Source organism: Nelusetta ayraudi, unplaced genomic scaffold (genome assembly GCF_046127955.1).
Source record: "Nelusetta ayraudi isolate G7.1 ecotype Tasmania unplaced genomic scaffold, CSIRO-AGI_Nayr_v1 ptg000002l, whole genome shotgun sequence".
In the NCBI taxonomy this organism is placed as follows: Eukaryota; Metazoa; Chordata; class Actinopteri; order Tetraodontiformes; family Monacanthidae; genus Nelusetta; species Nelusetta ayraudi.
Genome location: NW_027466052.1, coordinates 7,117,501 through 7,135,000, shown reverse-complemented (window position 1 = coordinate 7,135,000; position 17,500 = coordinate 7,117,501). Strand labels below are relative to the sequence as shown.

The following is a 17,500-nucleotide window of genomic DNA, read 5'->3' as shown; positions in this document are numbered from 1 at the left end:
TTCAGACCAGAGCACGGCCCCCCTCGGCCAGAGCCACGAGGCGAGCTGACCCGCCAGCCAAACACAACACACCCCGCCGGGGGAGGACCGAGCATCGGGAGGGCAGACGGAAGGTGCGTAGATGCAACGGAGAAGAAGAAGAGGAAGAAGTGTTCAAACGGCATGTGCAAAGTGCGGGCGAAGGGGCTCCTGCGGCGGGGAAAGTTGGACGAGTTGCGCCAATAACTCAACCAACGCGGGAACTTAGCGAGGGTTTGCGACCGCGCAACGGACACAAGAAGCGTGGAGGGCGGAAGAAGAAGACGAGGAAGAGTGGATGGTTTTCACTGTTCAAGATCTTAAGGATGACGACAGAGGAGTGCTCGCAGCCTCGAAGAAAAGTCGTATGAGTCACTATGTGGAGCAGAAGGTCCAGCACCAAAAAAAAAAACACCTGTCGGAGCCAATAGGAATTGCTTTTTGTCCGCTGATTGCCTTGATTTTGCTCACAACCTATGACAGAGCTGCATAGCATGATTTCCTGTGACCTTTGACACAGATGTTTGAAGTCCCTTGGAGCCACACAGAGATACCCACAGCGGCGGCAGGCAGACTGAGCGGTGGATCCCGTCCCTGTCGTGAGTGAGTGACTGAGTGAGATCCACATGGAGCGTCCAAAGAAGGCCGACCTCCTCGCGGGAGCTTCCTCCGCTCCGCTGTTTGGGCCAGGTGTGCCCACGGTCACGCTGGTCAGCCACCGAGAGCTGAGGAATAGGCACGTCATCCCGCGCCTGCAGCCTCCCGGGAGCCTGGATGTGAACCTGGCGGGCAGCAGCAGCAGCAGCAGCAGCAGCCACTACAGGTGTCGTGAAGGTAGGTAGGAGCCCGTCAACTCTGACAAACCCGTCTGGCGAGGTCGTTTGGCAATGTGTTCCTGGTGAGTGATGAAGTGGTCCCTCAGCTGTCGGAGGCTCTGCTCATTAAGTCGGAGGGACTGACGGATAATCAGTTTGTCTTGACTAAACGCCAGGGAGGTTCCTTCGTTTCGCCGCTGACTCAGCCGGGTTTTTAGGTAGAAAAGGATGCAAGTGCTTCCTGAAAAATAGCGCTTGTTTCTGCCGGGGGTTCGATTCCCAGGTTTTGCATTTTCTCCCTGTTAGTTGCGTTGGTTCTTTCCAGCTTCTCCCACAGCACAAAGCCATGCCGGCTGGGCTTAATGGGCAACTCTAATTTTATCCTTGAGGGTGAATGGTTGTGTGTTTCTTTCAGTGTTGCACTGTGTTCACCCCAAGACTGCTGGGATTGCAGGTGGACGCATTGGATGTTCAAATACATCATCAGTCGTAACAATTCAGCCACAATAGACGGTTTTTACTTCTCAGTAATCTCTTAATAACATGTATTGAGGTCTTTACAAAGCTGTCAAGTCACCAGAGTGCGTCACTGTTTTTTTTTGTTATTGTTGTTCTTTTTCAAGAAAGCCCTTTTCAGCACATTCGTCCCGTGGCACTTGGGAGGAAAGAGGAAGAGCTTTGTTAGAGAGCTGTGGGTGGGAGGTCTTCCTCTGGGCTTCCCCATAACGCTGCAGGGAACAGAAGTATATAGCTGGGCTGCAGACTTTAGATCAGGAGTTTCATGGCTCAAAAAAACTCAGCTCACGGGAGTGCACCACAGTGAACTGTAGAGCGAGAACGAAGCGGAAATAAATAAATATTGAGAAATTGAAGCGATGTCCTTGAAAGACATCCAGGGAAGATGGAAGAGTGGCGGTAAAAAAAGGAACGTGTAATTGATTCTTAAAGCACCGAAACACCAAAGCGGGAGGCTCCGGGGCTAAAAGCGAGAAACCTTCAGTTATATCAAGAGAAGGAGTCTGAGGAGAGAGAGGGAGAGATGCATTAAGAATCAGACATTAAAGGCCCAGTTTTGTCGACTCCAAATACGTCGGGAACCGTAAGCCGGAGAGAGCAAGGGAGCGCTAATACCCAACAGAGTGAATTACCTGCAGAGTCTGCCGTCTCTTGGCAGTAATGAGCTTTATGAACGGCACAGTGATAAGGCCTCAATAATTAGGCTTAGTCATACTGTAACTCTGTGATAAAAAAGAAGAAAAAAAAACAGAGGAACTCTGAGTCGTTGCTCAGGAAAAAAAGAAAAAAAAAAACTATTGGTCTTCATTTTTAGCTCAAAATTAAAAAAAGTGTGAAGACAGTCGGCGCCTCTCGTGTCGTTCACCTGATGTCACTTTGCATGTGAAAGGGGTGTGTGGGGGAAGGGTTGTCGTCCGGCAATATGTTTGGACTGCGCGGAGGAGCAGTGTGTGTGTGTGTGTGTGTGTGTGTGCGCGTGTGTGCGAGGGGAGGTGTTGTGAGCTCCAGTGCGGGCTTCCTGTGAGGGAGCAGATGTCGCAGAGCTCAGGCACAGCTGCGGCGGGCGATAACCGCGCTAGCAAGAATATGTCGGCACGCTGGCTCTTCTCCCTGGGTCTTATCAGCGGCACGCAGCACACAGACACATACACACACACACACACACACACGCACACGCGCGTGAGCACGCACACACACACACACACACACACACACGCGCACGCACGCACTTCTATAGACGCGCCACAATGAGGAACTGCCACCCAGCGCTAGCACACCCTCGCAGCAGGCCCAGATAGAGTGAGGCGAACGGCTCTAAGAGAGATGGCGAGAGGAAGAAAAGGAGCGAGGACTAAATCAAGGGACTTTGGTGGAGAAGGTGCAGTGAATCCCTAACAAAGCCTTTTTGGCTTGCGACTGCCGTATCATAGACTTGAACAATTTTGTGCCAGGACTTAATCCTCTACGGCCATGAATGGGCCATTCTTTGCGCTCTTTCTCCGACAAAAGGAATGCGTTTTTCCGTGCAACTGTATGTAATTTTACACTTTTTTTTCCCCCTCCCTGTCCCTCCCCAATCGTGATCCACCTCCACGCTGGGGAAAAACTCCAGAGTCTTTGTTCGGACCCCCCCTCTGGACAGTCGTTTCAGGGCCCGGTTCCGGTCGAAAAAGCTTGCTAACCGCACCGATAAAATTAGGCCATGACCTCAAAAAGCGTCCCTATGTTGCACAGTGAGGGCGACGCACACAGGTTGTGCTGCCTTGTGACTGAACACGCACTGACACCAAATACAGGAGTGAGACCAACAACCCAGCCCAACGTTTCTAGTGCACCAGTGAAAAGCGTGAAATTGTTGGAGGGCGCAAACTGTGAAATTGTTCTACTGTGATTTCAATGGTCCAGGATAATGGAAGAACACCTAAAGAGAACATTTTGGCAGTTCCAACCTGACTACCAAGGCTTCCACATTATTTTTTCTCTGCTTGAATTTTTTCTGCACATCTAAAGGCCTCGTTAGCTCATTGTTGTTTTGCACTTCCGTATGCGTCGCTTACGTGTCTCAGACTTTGCCCATTCAAATTCATCCACAGGTTTGTCACAGTAGAATTTCACAGTGTCACATGTCGTAACCTCATTAAACTTGTAATTGTAATTTTGGCTTTGCTGCGTGTCACCAGCTAATTAATAGCTTATAACAACTTGTTGTTTTTTTTTTTGCCATCATCATGACTGAGGAGGAGTGTGAATAACACCCAGTTGTGAAACCCACAAATGTCGGCCGATTCTCTAAAAAGCTGTGCAGGAAACGCATGCAAATTGGCCGTGGCTGAGATTAAACAATGCAAGAGGAGATGGAGGTTGACGATGATGCAAGAAGAGGAAGAAAAACTGAGTGAATCGGGAAGGGAAAATAAAGTCGGGGGCATGTGTGGGAGGAAGGGAAAGGTGGTGATGAGATGCGTGCGCTTGTGTGTGTGTGTGTGCATGTGTGTGCGAGAGGGAGAGAGAGAGAGAGTTAAACTTACCCTCTCTGTTTCCTCAGCACCAGCTTTGTGGTTTCTAAGAGGAACAGATGTTCACAACTTGATACAGTGCCTCATCCCCCTCCATGCACTATCTCCTGTGCCAGCACCACCAACTGTCTGCCTGTCTCCACACACACACAGACACACATATACGCGCACGCACACCGACACGCACACACAAATATTGTATGTTGTAAAAAAAAAAGAAAACTTGTCAGTCGTCGCAGAGACTTTCTCGTGTGAGCGTGCGGGGGTCTGCTGCCCACCAGCACGCTGAGGACCTTCTGCTGTTCACTTCCCAGGCCAGGGTCCAGGCCGCGCTTCCCCACGCTTGAGCAAACAACTGATACAATCGGCCGTCACTTCCTCATTTGTCAGACGTGCACTTCTGTTTCTAATCAGCAGAACCGTAGTTTCATCTCTTTTTGTGGGAATGACTAAGTCGAGTCAGGTGGCGACGCGCTCGTTTATCTTTTTCCCCCCGCGTCAGCCACACGTCTCCTCGTCTCCCTCGTCTTCTTCTGCTTTGCTGACCGGCCGGAGCGTCGCGACGGAGCGAGGGGGGGGAGCGACGTCGAAGCGACTTTTAGCGCAAAGGCAACGGTCGCGCCGACGGTTTTCCAGTCTCGCGCTCGATCTTTGCTGCACTGCGCCAGCTGTGGGTCAGGGTATCACCACCAAACACCCAGCGCAGCTGCACTCTGGGCTGCTGCAGATACGTGGCGGCGGAGCACGGCTACACGTGGACGAGTTCACTGTGTAAATATGGATGTTTGTTACTTCAAAACACAGCACAAGTTTTGAGTTTACAGATGTTTTAAGAGCAAACAGACACACAGCAGAATAAATACTAATAGCTAAAACGTTCAACTGCTTGTTCACACACATAGCAACCAACGACTGGGATTTTCATGACATCACATGCATCTCCAGGGATATATTTTTTTTTTAAGTGAATGGCCCCTTAAAGAGAAAACACCCAGTGAGCTGCGGCTGTTTTGGAGGAAAATACCTCGTTGATGCCGGGGAGTCACCGTGAGTGCCTGCATTTTCTATTCCACTGGCTGCCAGGGTCAAAGGTCGCACATTCTGCCTTTAAGTGAGGACAAATTTGCTCCAGGCGTGGCATTGCCGCATGAATAAATGTTTTACAAAACCAAAATGGGTTAAAAAAAAAAAAAAAAAGAAGAAAAAAAAGAAAGAAAGAAAGGAAATATCCATAATTGCCTCTATAAGAGTCGAGCTCTCACCAGGGTCGTTTCACGGCGCAAACAGCGGCGGATGTCAAGCACTTCTGAGGACATTATTTTTCTCCTCCGTAGAGCACGGATTGAATTTTGAACCGCCATCGCGCCTGGGACGACTCGAGCGCGCCGCACTTTGCCGGGCAAAATGTCAGGAGTGGAGGAGGCGGAATGATGAGTCCAGTTTGTGAGAGCGGCGTGACAAGCCGGAGAGGGCGGGGTCAATCAGCTGTTCGGCCACGCGACAGTGGGACTCTCTGTCTCGCCGCCTTTCGTAACAGCGCTGAACGGCGCTCGCGAAATTAGGTTAACGACGCACATCAACGAGGGAACAACGTCCCCTTCAGCCCGGCAAATCAGGGGAGCAGTGTTTTGAAGCACAAATGCCCGTATTCAGGAAGAGCGCGTGTGACTTAAACGGAATTTCCCTCGATGATTCATTTCCAACAACGCCGTCTGAAGCCGCTCGGAGCCGCTTCCCTTAACCAGCTCGTAGAAGCCGCCCCTCCGCACCCCAGCTCCCATCACCAGTTTAATGGTGGCTCCCAGAAGAGCGTGGCCTGCTGAAGGTGCATGAGGAGGGGAGCTCACGAAGACAACACTTGTACTATTTCCTTTCAATCTTACCTCGTTTCACCACTGCCGCCGTTTAGGGGATTCACACATCCGCCGGCTTCCCTCCGTTCCGCACTCACACAATGACCACACACCCTTTTTTTTTTCGCGTCTCACCCTCAGGCCCCCAGAGTCCAAAATGGCGGTCTATTCATTTCAATGAAGTTGCTCACCCAGCGTATGACCCGAAAAAGTTTTTGACTTCCGCATTAATGGGTCAATAGAGCATTGCAGGGTAGTGTCACTTTCCATCCTGCCTCTGTAACTCACATGATCTTTGGCCAATCGGAACGAGCTGAGACACAGACAATGGGATTCTTTTGCTGCAGTACCTCGAGTGGCCACTGGAAAAAATCGGCCCGGCTCTTTTGGCTCCCAAGTGGCTCCTTGGGTTTTCTGTTGCCTCTTTCATTTTATGACCAAATTATGTTCTAAAATTAATAATTAATGTTCATGATATCAAAAATATTAAATGCGTATCGTTTATACACTCAACATGGGACACCGTACTGTAAATATAAATATGATATACCAAAACAAACACCCACCCTAATACAACTATGTACAGGTGAAAGAACACACAACGAACACCAAAATATGAACAAAAAATTTGCAAAAAAAAAAAAAAGAAAATGCAGCTTTCAGCTAAAACAAAATCAGTTTAGCCAAGGTTAGCATTAAAAAAAAAAACTAAATGGCAGTCTTGTGTGTCTCTGTGTGTATATATATATACATATGTATATATATATATATATATATATATATATATATATATATATATATATATATATATATATATATATATATATATATGTATATATATATATACATTTCTCTAAATCCTTCTAAATCACCGGCAACTCCACCACCGGATATGGATGAAGTTGTTTTCTGGTTTACTTCCGGGATGTCCGGCACAACGTCTACAAAAACCCCAAAAAACAATCGGGTCACGAAAAAAAAAAAAAAAAAAAAACGGCTCCCAGCCAATCAGGAACCGGCTCTCTGCGTTCACTTCAAAGAGCTCTTAGAACCGGTTTGTTCGCGAACGACCCCTCACTACAGGAAACGCCGTCAAGTCCACGGCAAGGAGGTTGTGGGCGAAAAATGGATGGATAAGCTAAAAGAAAGAGAAGAAAAGCTGTTTTTCGTGCTCCCCACCCCTTTCATTTCAAATGCAGTCAAAGGCTAATTCCATTCCCAGTGTTATGGCACAAAGACTCCATCCGGACAGGTTCCCACCGCGTTTTAAGTGTTTTCATTGTGCGGTTTATCAGGGCGACCACACCGAGTGTCGGTGCTAACCCAATGACCGCTCAACAAAGGGCCAAATTAAGAGGAGCGTGAGGCTGTCACACGGCGAGGCTGACAGGTTGACTGACGCTGTTCCGGGGGAGAAAAGCATTCTGTCAATCTGGACGCTGTCACCATGACAGGAACCCTTTCTTTGGATGCAACCCCCATCACCTGCCTTTCTGCCACTCAAGGCCGCACACACACACACACACACACACACACACTAATAGGCTACTTACACACATTTTTACCTTCTCATACCTGCAGTAACGGATCAGGGAGAAACACTACGATACCGCTTGGGCAAGAAGCTACTAAGAAACTTATCCGCCTCCCTGAGCAACTGTATTTGGTTTTTCACTCTTACGGTTGGGTGTATTAATGTTTTTCTATTCCTGCTTTTTTTGATCAAACAAGTCTTGTTAATTCCCGGTACTAGTGCACCAAAATTAATTTCATGAATCTGGAAATGGCTATAACATGGCCAAAAAAGATCCAGCACGCGGGAAGGTAGAGTTTCACACGTTGGACTTGTGAGAACGGAGTTTACAGCAGAGCAGCTGTCTTTGTGGACTTTATGAGCTGATTCTGTTTGTTCTGAGTGTGCAGGAGGGGTCCTGGCCTGTCTGCATTGTCTGCTGGCCATCAAGCTGTGTGTGTGTGTATGTGTGTGTGTGTGTGTGTGCGTGTGTATGTGTGTGTGTGTGTGTGTGTGTGTGTGTGTGTGTGTGTGTGTGTGTCAGGTGGAGAGAGTGCAGGTGAGTTCAGGGAAGTGGCTTACACACCTGTGTAGACAGGTGGCACATTCTCACTACTGCCTGCATGCAATATGGCACTCTCTTCCTGTTTGCCTGTTAAATTACACAGTAGAGGAGTCGCGCGGCAAGGGAGGCAAAGATTTTATTTCCGTCCGCGTATCGTCTGCTGCCAAGTCGATCACGTGTACAAACTGATGATAGATAGACGATATGTGCCATCACATACACGCCATTTTTGTCTGCTGCATTTGGGCAAAAACAAAGCAATTCCCTGAAAACAAATAGGGGGAAAATATCTTGATTTTTTTTTTCTAAGTGTCAGGCCAATGATTAATTATTGGTGGAGAAGATAACAAGATAAACCTTTTGATGGGGTGAAATATGATGATAGTGATGTACTGTATATATATTTTAAAAAATCTCCATTTGAACTTGAGGCACATAAACATTAACAAATACAATAATTTTTCCTTCTATCCTTGACAAATCGTAACCCTACATAAGAAACACTGGTAAGTGAACAACCAGCCAAACAAACATCAGACTTTTTATTTTACCAACCATGCAGTGCTTACGGCTCGTATCGACATCACATTCACTCAGTCCTCAGCATTAAGCCCCGCCTGTTGTTGTTGTTGTTGTTATTATATACAGGTATATACGCGCCCCCCCCCCCCCCCATTTTTTTCCAAGTGCAAAGTAAATAAAGCCTGCAGTCTTATTGACTGCTATGCCTCTCTTGTTGTTCTCGTTGCGCTGATATGAGGAAACAGCGGCCCCCACGGGCTGGACGCAGAACTAAAATGTTGTCCTCTTTATTCCACTGCTTTTTGGTGTTATCCCTCTTGCGTTTGAACATTCATACATAAACGAATGTATTTCCTTAAAAATCGTGCATGCGTAAAGAAGATGCCCTCGCCAGCTTCTCCTTTTCTTTTTTGTTTGACCCCCCCTCCCCTGATGTATAACCATACATTTTTAATATGAAACGTTGTTGGAGGTAAGGCAGCTTAAGTCAGTGCATTGTTCCTGAATTTTTTTTTTCTTTTCTTTTTTTGAGACAATATTAATGGTTTTGCGCCATTGTTTGCGATCTGTCTGATTTGGACCTTGTTCAATTTGTACAGGATTCCTGTACAATAGGCGGCAGAACTCTCTCTCTCTCTCTCCCTCCCTCCCTCCCTCAAACAGACACACAGTGAGTGAGAGAGAGAGAGAGAGAGAGAGAGAGAGAGAGAGAGAGAGAGAGAGAGAGAGAGAGCGAGCGAGCGAGGTTAGGAGCTCCAGATGGTGTTTAAACGCAGACAGAAGGCTACAGCCAGGACACAGAGAGGGAGGAGGAGGAGAGAGCCGCGGTTCGTGCGCGCTGTGGGCCCCCCCTTTTTTTGTCCACTCATCAGTGACAAGGAAAACAAAAAATAACGCCGAAGTCCAAAAGCCACAAATTGTGAGAGGAGAGCTGTTAAATGCGCTGAAGTGAGCGCAATCTACGTGGGGGTGTTTTGTGTGTGTGTGTGTGTATGTGTGTGTGCTGCCTCCGGGAGAAGCGCGTCGTTCCTGAGGTGGCTGCTCGGTGCCGGCGGAGGAGAGGAAGCTCGCAGCGGAGGGAGCGTCTCGGTGCTCCGGCGGAGGAACTCCTGTGGCCAGAGCCACGTAGCCGCGGTGGGGAATCCGAAATTCATCTCGCCGCCGAGAATCGTGCGCACGAGGACTCGCGCGGACTGTTGAGACTTTAAAGCGTGAAGATTCTGGGCTGCGAAAGTTGCGCACGGGAGGAATAATAGACGCACCCCTGCAGACGAGGAGGGATCCGCATTTTCATCACCTTCCCCGGGAGACGCGCGGATTTGTGGACTCAGCGAGACGGAGGACGCCGGTGACTAGTTTTGTCCGGGTTTTTTTTCTTCTTCCTTTCTTTCTCTCTGACAAAATAGAAGGGACACTTTTCGCGATCGAAGCTGAGCACCATCTTCCTCAACACCACCACCACCACCACCACCGCTGAGTCGGATGGTGAAGATGAGCAGCAGAGAGGATTTTCAGGACGGGGATAAGTTGTGATTTTTATTTTATTTTATTTTTTTCTCCTCTCGACTGTCAACAAGATGAGCCGTTTGCCTGTAAAACGAAATTCAAAGTAATATTACGAACAGGCTGCAAAACCAAAGACATCCGCTCCTTGTAGGGAACCTCTTGGCTGGCTTTGATGTTTTTCTTTTTCCTGTTCAGAGAAGAGAAATACCTCATCGTTTCATAAAGCTGAAAAGTCAAGACCCTCTGCGAACCCCCTCCGGAGGAGAGTTCCACATTTCTTTTCTTCTTCTGAGGAGGAGGTACAGACTGGCGTGCTCTGTCTCGTTTTTTTTCACTCAAACAGGAGCCTGTTTGAAGAAAGAAAACAAAAAAGGGGGGGAACAAACTCGTGAGAAATCCCCCCACCACCACAAAGGCTTTAGCAATTTATTTCCTGAACCCAAATAATGAGGATTGAGGCGACACAGAAGCTGTCATAGAGAAGATCAGCTGTGGATTATCGGTGCTACAATTACCTCAGCACGAGCTCGACCTTTATAAAAGTAAGTCACAAACAAGCTTTGAAGCATTTACAACACATCGGCAAAACCGTCCACTGTTGTTAGAAATCTGAATTAGTGCATGCAAGGCAATGAAGTGTTTTACTCTCCAACGTAATTCATCTGTCCAGAGTATTTGTCAAGAATGGAAAGTTTTCCATGCTTATGTTCTGCGAGGAAGATGTTCCGGAGGTCTGAGAGTTAGTTTTATTTCTGAAGCCACTTCTTCCCTAATTGCAAAGTTGTATCTTTTTATGAATGTATTGCACTTGGATAGAAACAGGTTTGAAAAATGATGAGTCCTTTACTGGAGAACAATTCACCTTTATTGACTTGAGCTTTGATACGTTCCATAGAACAGAACAGCGCCAGTGTCTTCTTGTTCTTGTTGTTGTTAAAGAAGCACAGAAGGGATGCCCATCTGAGCTGCACATCAAAGGTGACGCTGAGACAAAAGTGATGACACGGAATCTTTGCTCTCCGTGAACTTGGCGTCCGCCTGGGTGCGATGGGGTTGATGGGTGCTAAAGGGATGCTTTTGGGACGACAAACGCCCGCGGCAGTGTCCCTGTGATGCTTTTTGAGGGACCCGGCGTGCTTTTGTTGTAGTTCATGTTGAGGTGGTGATGGGAGGCTGGAGACTCTGCGGCCAGGCAGAGTTAACAGTGGTGAAACCAATTTGTGGAATAAATAATATATACTATATATATATATATATATATATATATATATATATATATATATATATATATATATATATATATATACAGTATATATAGAGTGAGAGGGAGAAAGAAAGATATTTACCCAGTGTGAAAAGCTGCAATTATGCCTGATGGAACAAGTCCCAGTGAGGTCTCTGCACCCCCCTCCGTCCTCCTCCTTGCCATCACTTGAACAGCTTCGCCTGTGCTGCACTCGACTCTCCTGCCTGTAAGTGCAACAGTAAAACACTCAGGCCATTTTCTCTGCAGGACGCAGCCCCGTATAATTGGCCCTGGTAAATATCATCTGAATAATTGAACAGCTGATAATAGTCTCCAACAATGGACGGGGAGGTTGCAGAGGTGAAACCGCAGTGCAGACACCCTGCCTCACCGCACATTATACCCCCACCACCACCACCGTCATCATCATCATCATCATCATCATCATCATCATTATCATCATCGTTCCCGCTGCCGCCACCAGCGGCCGGCACCCCGGCCAACACTGGGCCGGGACCCGTCACTCAGCCGAGTTGGTCCAGCCTTCATTATTAGCAAAGCTCCCATTATGAGCCCAGTCTGCCCACGCTGTTTATTTAGTTCCCATACAGCACAGGTGCACGGATGAGATTTCGCCCTCGTTCCTCCTTTTCTTTATACATAAACCCGCAGTCCTGGAGAGTCATCACTTTCAATCTGGCTCTTCATAAAAGTAACACATGCTTTGTTTTGCTTTTTCTTTCTTTCTTTCTTTTTTTTTTTTACAAGACTGGTGATCAGATAAAAATGCTAGCGGTGGTAAAAGTCACCAGTGTCTTTTATTGTCTCGGTCGAACAGTGTGTGCGTCATGTGGTGCTGGTAAAAGGACTCACACTGTGTCTCCATGCAGGAGCTTGGTGCCGTGTTTACATGCTTACGGTATAAGCGTGTGGGCTTTCCATGCTGTGTGTGTGTGTGTGAGTGTATGTGTGTGTGTGTGTGTGTGTGCGTGTATGTGCGCGTGTGCGTACGTGCAGTAATTATTCTAATCCAAATGCAGACAGTGCAGGTGAAACTGGATGTCTCCTAATTAATGAGCAGAGCAGATGGTCCTGGGTGGGCGGGAGCTGCGAGTGCACCAGCGAGGCCGGTCAGGTGGTCAGAGCACCGCCGACACCTGGGCCATCGAACAAACAAAACACACTCATCGGGTCCGCTGGTGCGTCTGCGTGTGGTCCTTGGCGGAAAACAGAGAGCGGCGATTGTGAGCGCAGTTAAGAGGGGGGGATCGTTTGACGGAGGCGATTTCAAGCTAGAGATGAAACAAGTTAAAGAGGTTTTATCGCCTCCTCCTCCTCCTTCCCTGTTCCATGAAATTATATGGAGTAATAAGGAGGATACAACTCATCTAACAAATAGCACTTGTGTTGACATCACACGCTATTCGCTCCTTAGGACTGATAATTGTGACTTTGGACTTTTTTTTTTTTTCCTTTTGTGTTTTGTGCACTAAATCATCTGGTGCTTTTCATCATTAGGGTTTTCTCTTGGTTTGTTTGTTTGTTTGTTTGTTTGTTTGTTTTTTAGATCAGATAAGCAGATTGTGGGCTTGTGGGCCAGAGGGCTTAAACACTGACCTCAAGAGGATGACTTGGAAAAAATTTAAAATTGAGTCAGAGTCGAGTCTTCCCTGTGATATAAAGGAGTACAACCAAGGGTGTGAAGCCAGAAAAACACAAGAAACAAAAAAACAATACCTTGTACTTCAGTACCAAAGAAGCCCTTCATTTTTTTTTAAGTAACGTGTTGTTGAAATCCTGAGCTAAGTCTTTGTCAAAAAAAAGACAAAGAGAAGTGTTTGATTGGAGCAGATCAAGGAGTTGGCGACAGAGCTCTGTCGAGAGGAATTCTGGCAGCTTAGATTTTGCTCAGCGTCTTCCTCTGAGTTGCCGGTGACTCAAGGAGTTCTGAAGCTCTGCTCTGCTGGTGGGAAAGAGCGCCGTGGTTCTGGGCTGCCTCCTGCTCTGTCCTGAGTGCGCGCGGGCTCGCTCGCTCGCTGCGGGTCTGCACTGGCCGCCGATGTTCCACATGTGTTTGACATTACTGCGACAAGGCTGGCCAGCCTCTCGGGAGAGATGGAGAATGTCAGAGAGCAGAGCGGAGAAGCGAGCAGCTTCCCAACATCTGGACGGAATGAGAAACACACTCACTGGCCTGCGACGCCACAGCGTGGGAGCAGAGCTGAGGGTGGAGGCCAGCTCCAACCCCAGATGTGTGTTTGTGTGTGTGTGTGTGTGTGTGTGTGTGTGTGTGTGTGTGTTTTTTGCTCATTTTAGTTGTTCACTCAGTCAATGTTGTGTGTTCTCTTACGTTAGCAGGTTTTTTCTCTCTCTCTGGAATGGGGTGAATGCGGGACAGGTAAAGTGCCTCTCAGAGCTTTTCTACAAATTATTATTGAATCGACTCCTCATCTCCTTTGAGATTACTTCAACATGCGCAACGCGGAGAAATTGCGCTCTCAATTAAGCCCTCTTTTTTTTTATTTCCAAAGAGGAGCTGGCTGGCTGGCAAAACCCTCGGCGTCACGCAGCGCCGACCCGTCACGTCTTCCTCCTCCTCCTCTTCCCTGTTTTTTCCTCCCGCTCTGCACCTCGTCACCTTTTCCTTCCTCGCTTCCCCGCCGCTGACCTCTACCCGTCTGTGACCCTCCCTATTTTTTCTTTTTTGTCTTTGCCCCACCCTCGCCCGCCCATGCTTCTCTTCACCTCTCGGCCCCTCTTTATTGTAGGAAGTGTGTCCACACAAGAGTCAGACGCAGGAAACAGCTGCTGTAATCTCCAGGAGCGATGAGCGCTATTTAAGTCGAAATTGACAAGCGGACCCCTCTAACCCCCCCCACTCAAAAAAAACAAACTGGCAAGTTCATATCGTCCTGGCTATCTGATTTAATAAAACCCTCCCTTTCTTCTTCCCTCACGTCGACTCCTTTATTACAGGCAGGGAGCAAACAAGCACAAAGCAACACACTAAAGTCATTGAGAGCTCTGCTCCGAGGTGGATCTCCCCGGACATCTGAGGAGCGTGCAGGCAGAGATTGGAAGAGGAAGAGCACATCGCTCCCTCTCCCTCTCCCTCCCGCCCCCCCTCTCCCTCCCGCCTCTCGCTCCCCCAACTCCCTGCGTCGGCTGCGGACGTGAAATTAAAACGCTGTTATCTCCTGGAAACAGATCCTGTGCCACACAGATGGTTCCGTCTCTCTTTGAATAGGACGCTGAGCCATTGAGCGCCGTCGCGTTCACAGTCCGCTCGGCAGGCTGCAATCTAGGCTCCAGCCTTCCTTCCTCTCTCTCTCTCTCTCTCTGCGCTCTCTCTCTCTCATACACACACACACACACACACACACACACACACTTGCTATTGACATATTAAGATGTCCATGTTCATAAAATTGATTTTATGAACACTTTTCAAGTGTTTTTACTTTCACCGACAGAGGAAGGTTAGAGTTCCAGCTGATGTGTCACAACGAATGGAGGAGTTGAGTTGTCTCCTTGTATTTGAAGTTGAACCAGAAGCCTCCACATTGTTTAGTAGCTCTGCTTCGTGTCTCCCCACTTCCTCCCGTCACGAGGAGGTAATCGCCTGCTCCCCGCAGGTGCTTGACCGGCGACCAGTCCCTCCGCTTCAGAGGCCAAGTGTGATCGAACTCCACCCAGTCCTGGAGTCTGCGCTGGTTCCGTCTGTTGGCTGCGTTCACCGCGTTGTTGTTGTTGTTGTTGTTGTTGTTTTCTCTTTCTCGTCCCTCCCCTCCACCACCTCCACCCCCCCTCACCATCGCAGAGGTCCTTTTTAATGAGCCAATTAGCTCGCATAGCCCACATGCTACTGGCGCCGACGCCGCTCTCCGCCGTCAGCTGCTCACTCTGTTTTTGTGGCAGCGTCCCGCGGTCGGCTAGTATTTATTTTCTGCACCTTGCAGCACGGGCTCGCTGGAAGCTAAATGGAGAAGCTGTCAAATCCTTTCTCTCTCGAACCTGTCACATGAATGCCCAACCCCACCAAATAGCCTGTTTTCCAAGTGGTGTGTGTGTGTGTGTGTCCATGTATGAAAACCAATGGGGTCCTGCAGGATAATAGACCACAGAACACCTTCACAGTGTCAGGAGCTTTTGTCGCCGCGCCTGCAAGTCAAACGAAGAGGCATCAGAACGCCTGGTGAGGTGGGGTGGGGGGGGCGTTTGTGTGTGCGCGCGTGATGCCTCTGTCAGCCTCACAGTGACAGAGTTACACGTTTAACACTGACTGGAAATGAAATACATGACATTGAGCAGGAGAATGGCTAATCTTCTGTTTGTTCAACGATCTTCGCCGTAAGTGACAGCTCAGCTCAGCGTCAGGGAATTTTTTCATTTTATTTTTCAAATATACCCCCCACCCCCACACAGGGGAGTCGGGGGGGGGGGGGGGTCGGAGGGGGTTGCTTACAATGAGGAAGGACACAAGACGCAGCAGTTGCCATGCCGTTTGCGCGCGCGCCCGCGAGGAGTACGTGTTGCCAGGGTCAAATATAAGTCTTTTGTGCTCCATAAATCAGCAGACAGCGGCGGTGACGTAAGAGCAAACAGAGCTGCTCTCTGCTGCAGCTGGCCTGGAACAGAGAGAGAGGGAGGGAGGGAGGGGAGAGAGGGAGAGACGGGAGGGAGGGAGAGCAGGACAGCAGCTGTTGGGGCTTCATCGCACACCTGTCACACAGGAAGTGAGCGCCGGCCACTGTTTCCTGGATACACCTCCTCAAACACTGCTCCTAGCAGGGACGGCGGCAGGACATCTGTGGCGCGGGGCAGAGACGGACGACGCTGCCAAAGCGGGTGGAAAAAAAAAATGGAAAAAAAAAGCCGCTGAAAAAGATAAGTGGGCACAGACGTTTGGCACGGAGCGGCTGCCAAATAGCGCGGCGAGGTGAAAACAAACCCAGGGGTTTCTCATGGCCACGATTTGGATGGAGCCGTCGCTGTTGGTACCCCCCCCACACCCGCTTGCGTGCACGTATGTGTGCGTGTGTGTGTGTGTGTGTGTGTGTGTGTGTGTCCAAGCGGGGAGGATGTTTGTGTTACGGCAGATCCCTGACAGACGGGTCACTGTGCGTGGAGACTCCAGCCCAACTCTCCCACATGCCCCGAACTTAACAGTAGGACATTCCCACGCTCGCTCCTCCCCCCCTCCGCCTGCCCCCCCTGACCCAAGATGAAGCGATCCAGATGCGACTCGGCGGACGACGCAGGCCAAACTCGCAACACAGCAACGGCGGTGGCGCGCAACGCGTCCGTGCGTCAGTCCCCCATCCGAACAGGAAGTGATGTCATTTGTTGTCATTTGCGCTGGTTGCGCTCTCCGAGCTGCTGGTGTTGGTGGGTGGGTGTTGTAGGCAGGAATGCTGCTCCTCCTCATTTGTAGTCCTCAGGAGGAGGGCCCCTCGTGCCCTATTCCCAGGCTGCCCTTCATGCTGCCTGTGTGCAATTAACAGAGTAATTAAAAGCCTGATGAGCTAATTGGTACTGGGTGAGGCTGCAGGTGTTTGGTTGGGGATGTTATTAATGCGAGTGCGCTGATTGGGAACATCCTCCGACATAATATTCCTCCTTCCCTCTCTTTTTACAGCCTTTCAAGTGTTTTTTTTTTTTTTTGTAATGGTTTGGTTTGAAGTGTCAATGCAGATTCTTCTGTGACCAAAACCGCACTGTTGTGGATTTTTGTTTTAAATGTAAATACACTAAGACCATAGTGACGTTTTTTGTTCTCCTGCCTTATGCAAACACAAATTCTTTTTGAAGAACCTGTTAATCAAACCTCAATCCAGGTGTTGGCAAATTGTCCTCATAATTCCTCCCCGGTGCGGCGGTGGCAGCACGCTGCACTGTATTATGCAATGTCTGGCAGAGCCGAGCAACCAAACTCATCCGAAAAGAAGCAACGTTACAAAGTCTTATCTAACGTCTGAGGCTGGAGGCTGATCCCTCAGCTGGCAGCATCAGGCTGCGAGCTGACAGGACAAAGGCAGGACGGTTGGCTTGAAAGACAACAACACGGCGGAGGCCGCACATGCAAATGATCCCCTCTGCTCATTTCTGCATTTCGGAACCGTTCCCAGTTTGCAGAGGCGCAACTCGCCCTCCTCGCAGAGCCGCCGTTTTTTTTTTCTCTCTCTCTCCTTTTTTTTTTTGGTCTCCCGCTCCCTCCCCCCATAGCTAGCTCCCCGCTCTCCGTGGCAGCTGTGCTGGTGATGGCTGTGTGCCCGTGGTGCAAGCTGGCTGTGGGGTCCCAGGTGGCCCGCGTGACAGTTATTGATGTTCAGGTGTTCAGCTCCTCTCACACAGAGACCCCGGAGCAGCAAACACACAGCACACACACACACACACACGCACGCAGAGGCGCAATACGCATGCATGCACC

At 49.0% G+C, this 17,500-nt stretch overlaps 1 protein-coding gene and 1 long non-coding RNA gene across 6 annotated transcripts in view; one reads left to right on the top strand and one right to left on the bottom strand.

The window, feature by feature from the left end:
* The window catches only part of LOC142885081 (uncharacterized), a 9,868-nt gene extending 4,018 nt beyond the window's left edge, over positions 1–5,850 (bottom strand). The window contains exons 1-2 of one of the 2 annotated variants that reach the window (XR_012926247.1): positions 3,878–5,850; positions 1–1,657 (exon numbers count right to left, since the gene is read on the bottom strand). The exon at positions 1–1,657 is cut by the window's left edge and continues 4,018 nt beyond it. This is a non-coding gene — a long non-coding RNA (uncharacterized LOC142885081). Of the gene's footprint in view, positions 1,658–1,981; positions 2,075–3,877 lie in introns of those variants that run through there. The other variant, XR_012926245.1, reaches the window with a different exon arrangement.
* The window catches only part of cbfa2t3 (CBFA2/RUNX1 partner transcriptional co-repressor 3), a 40,634-nt gene that overhangs the window by 545 nt on the left and 22,589 nt on the right, over positions 1–17,500 (top strand). For 3 of the 4 annotated variants that reach the window (XM_076020856.1, XM_076020847.1, XM_076020874.1), the window contains exon 1: positions 1–856. This exon is cut by the window's left edge. In XM_076020856.1, the coding sequence (XP_075876971.1) occupies positions 645–856 (212 nt within the window). In that variant the 5' untranslated portion in view covers positions 1–644. Of the gene's footprint in view, positions 857–2,531; positions 2,728–17,500 lie in introns of those variants that run through there. The other variant, XM_076020865.1, reaches the window with a different exon arrangement.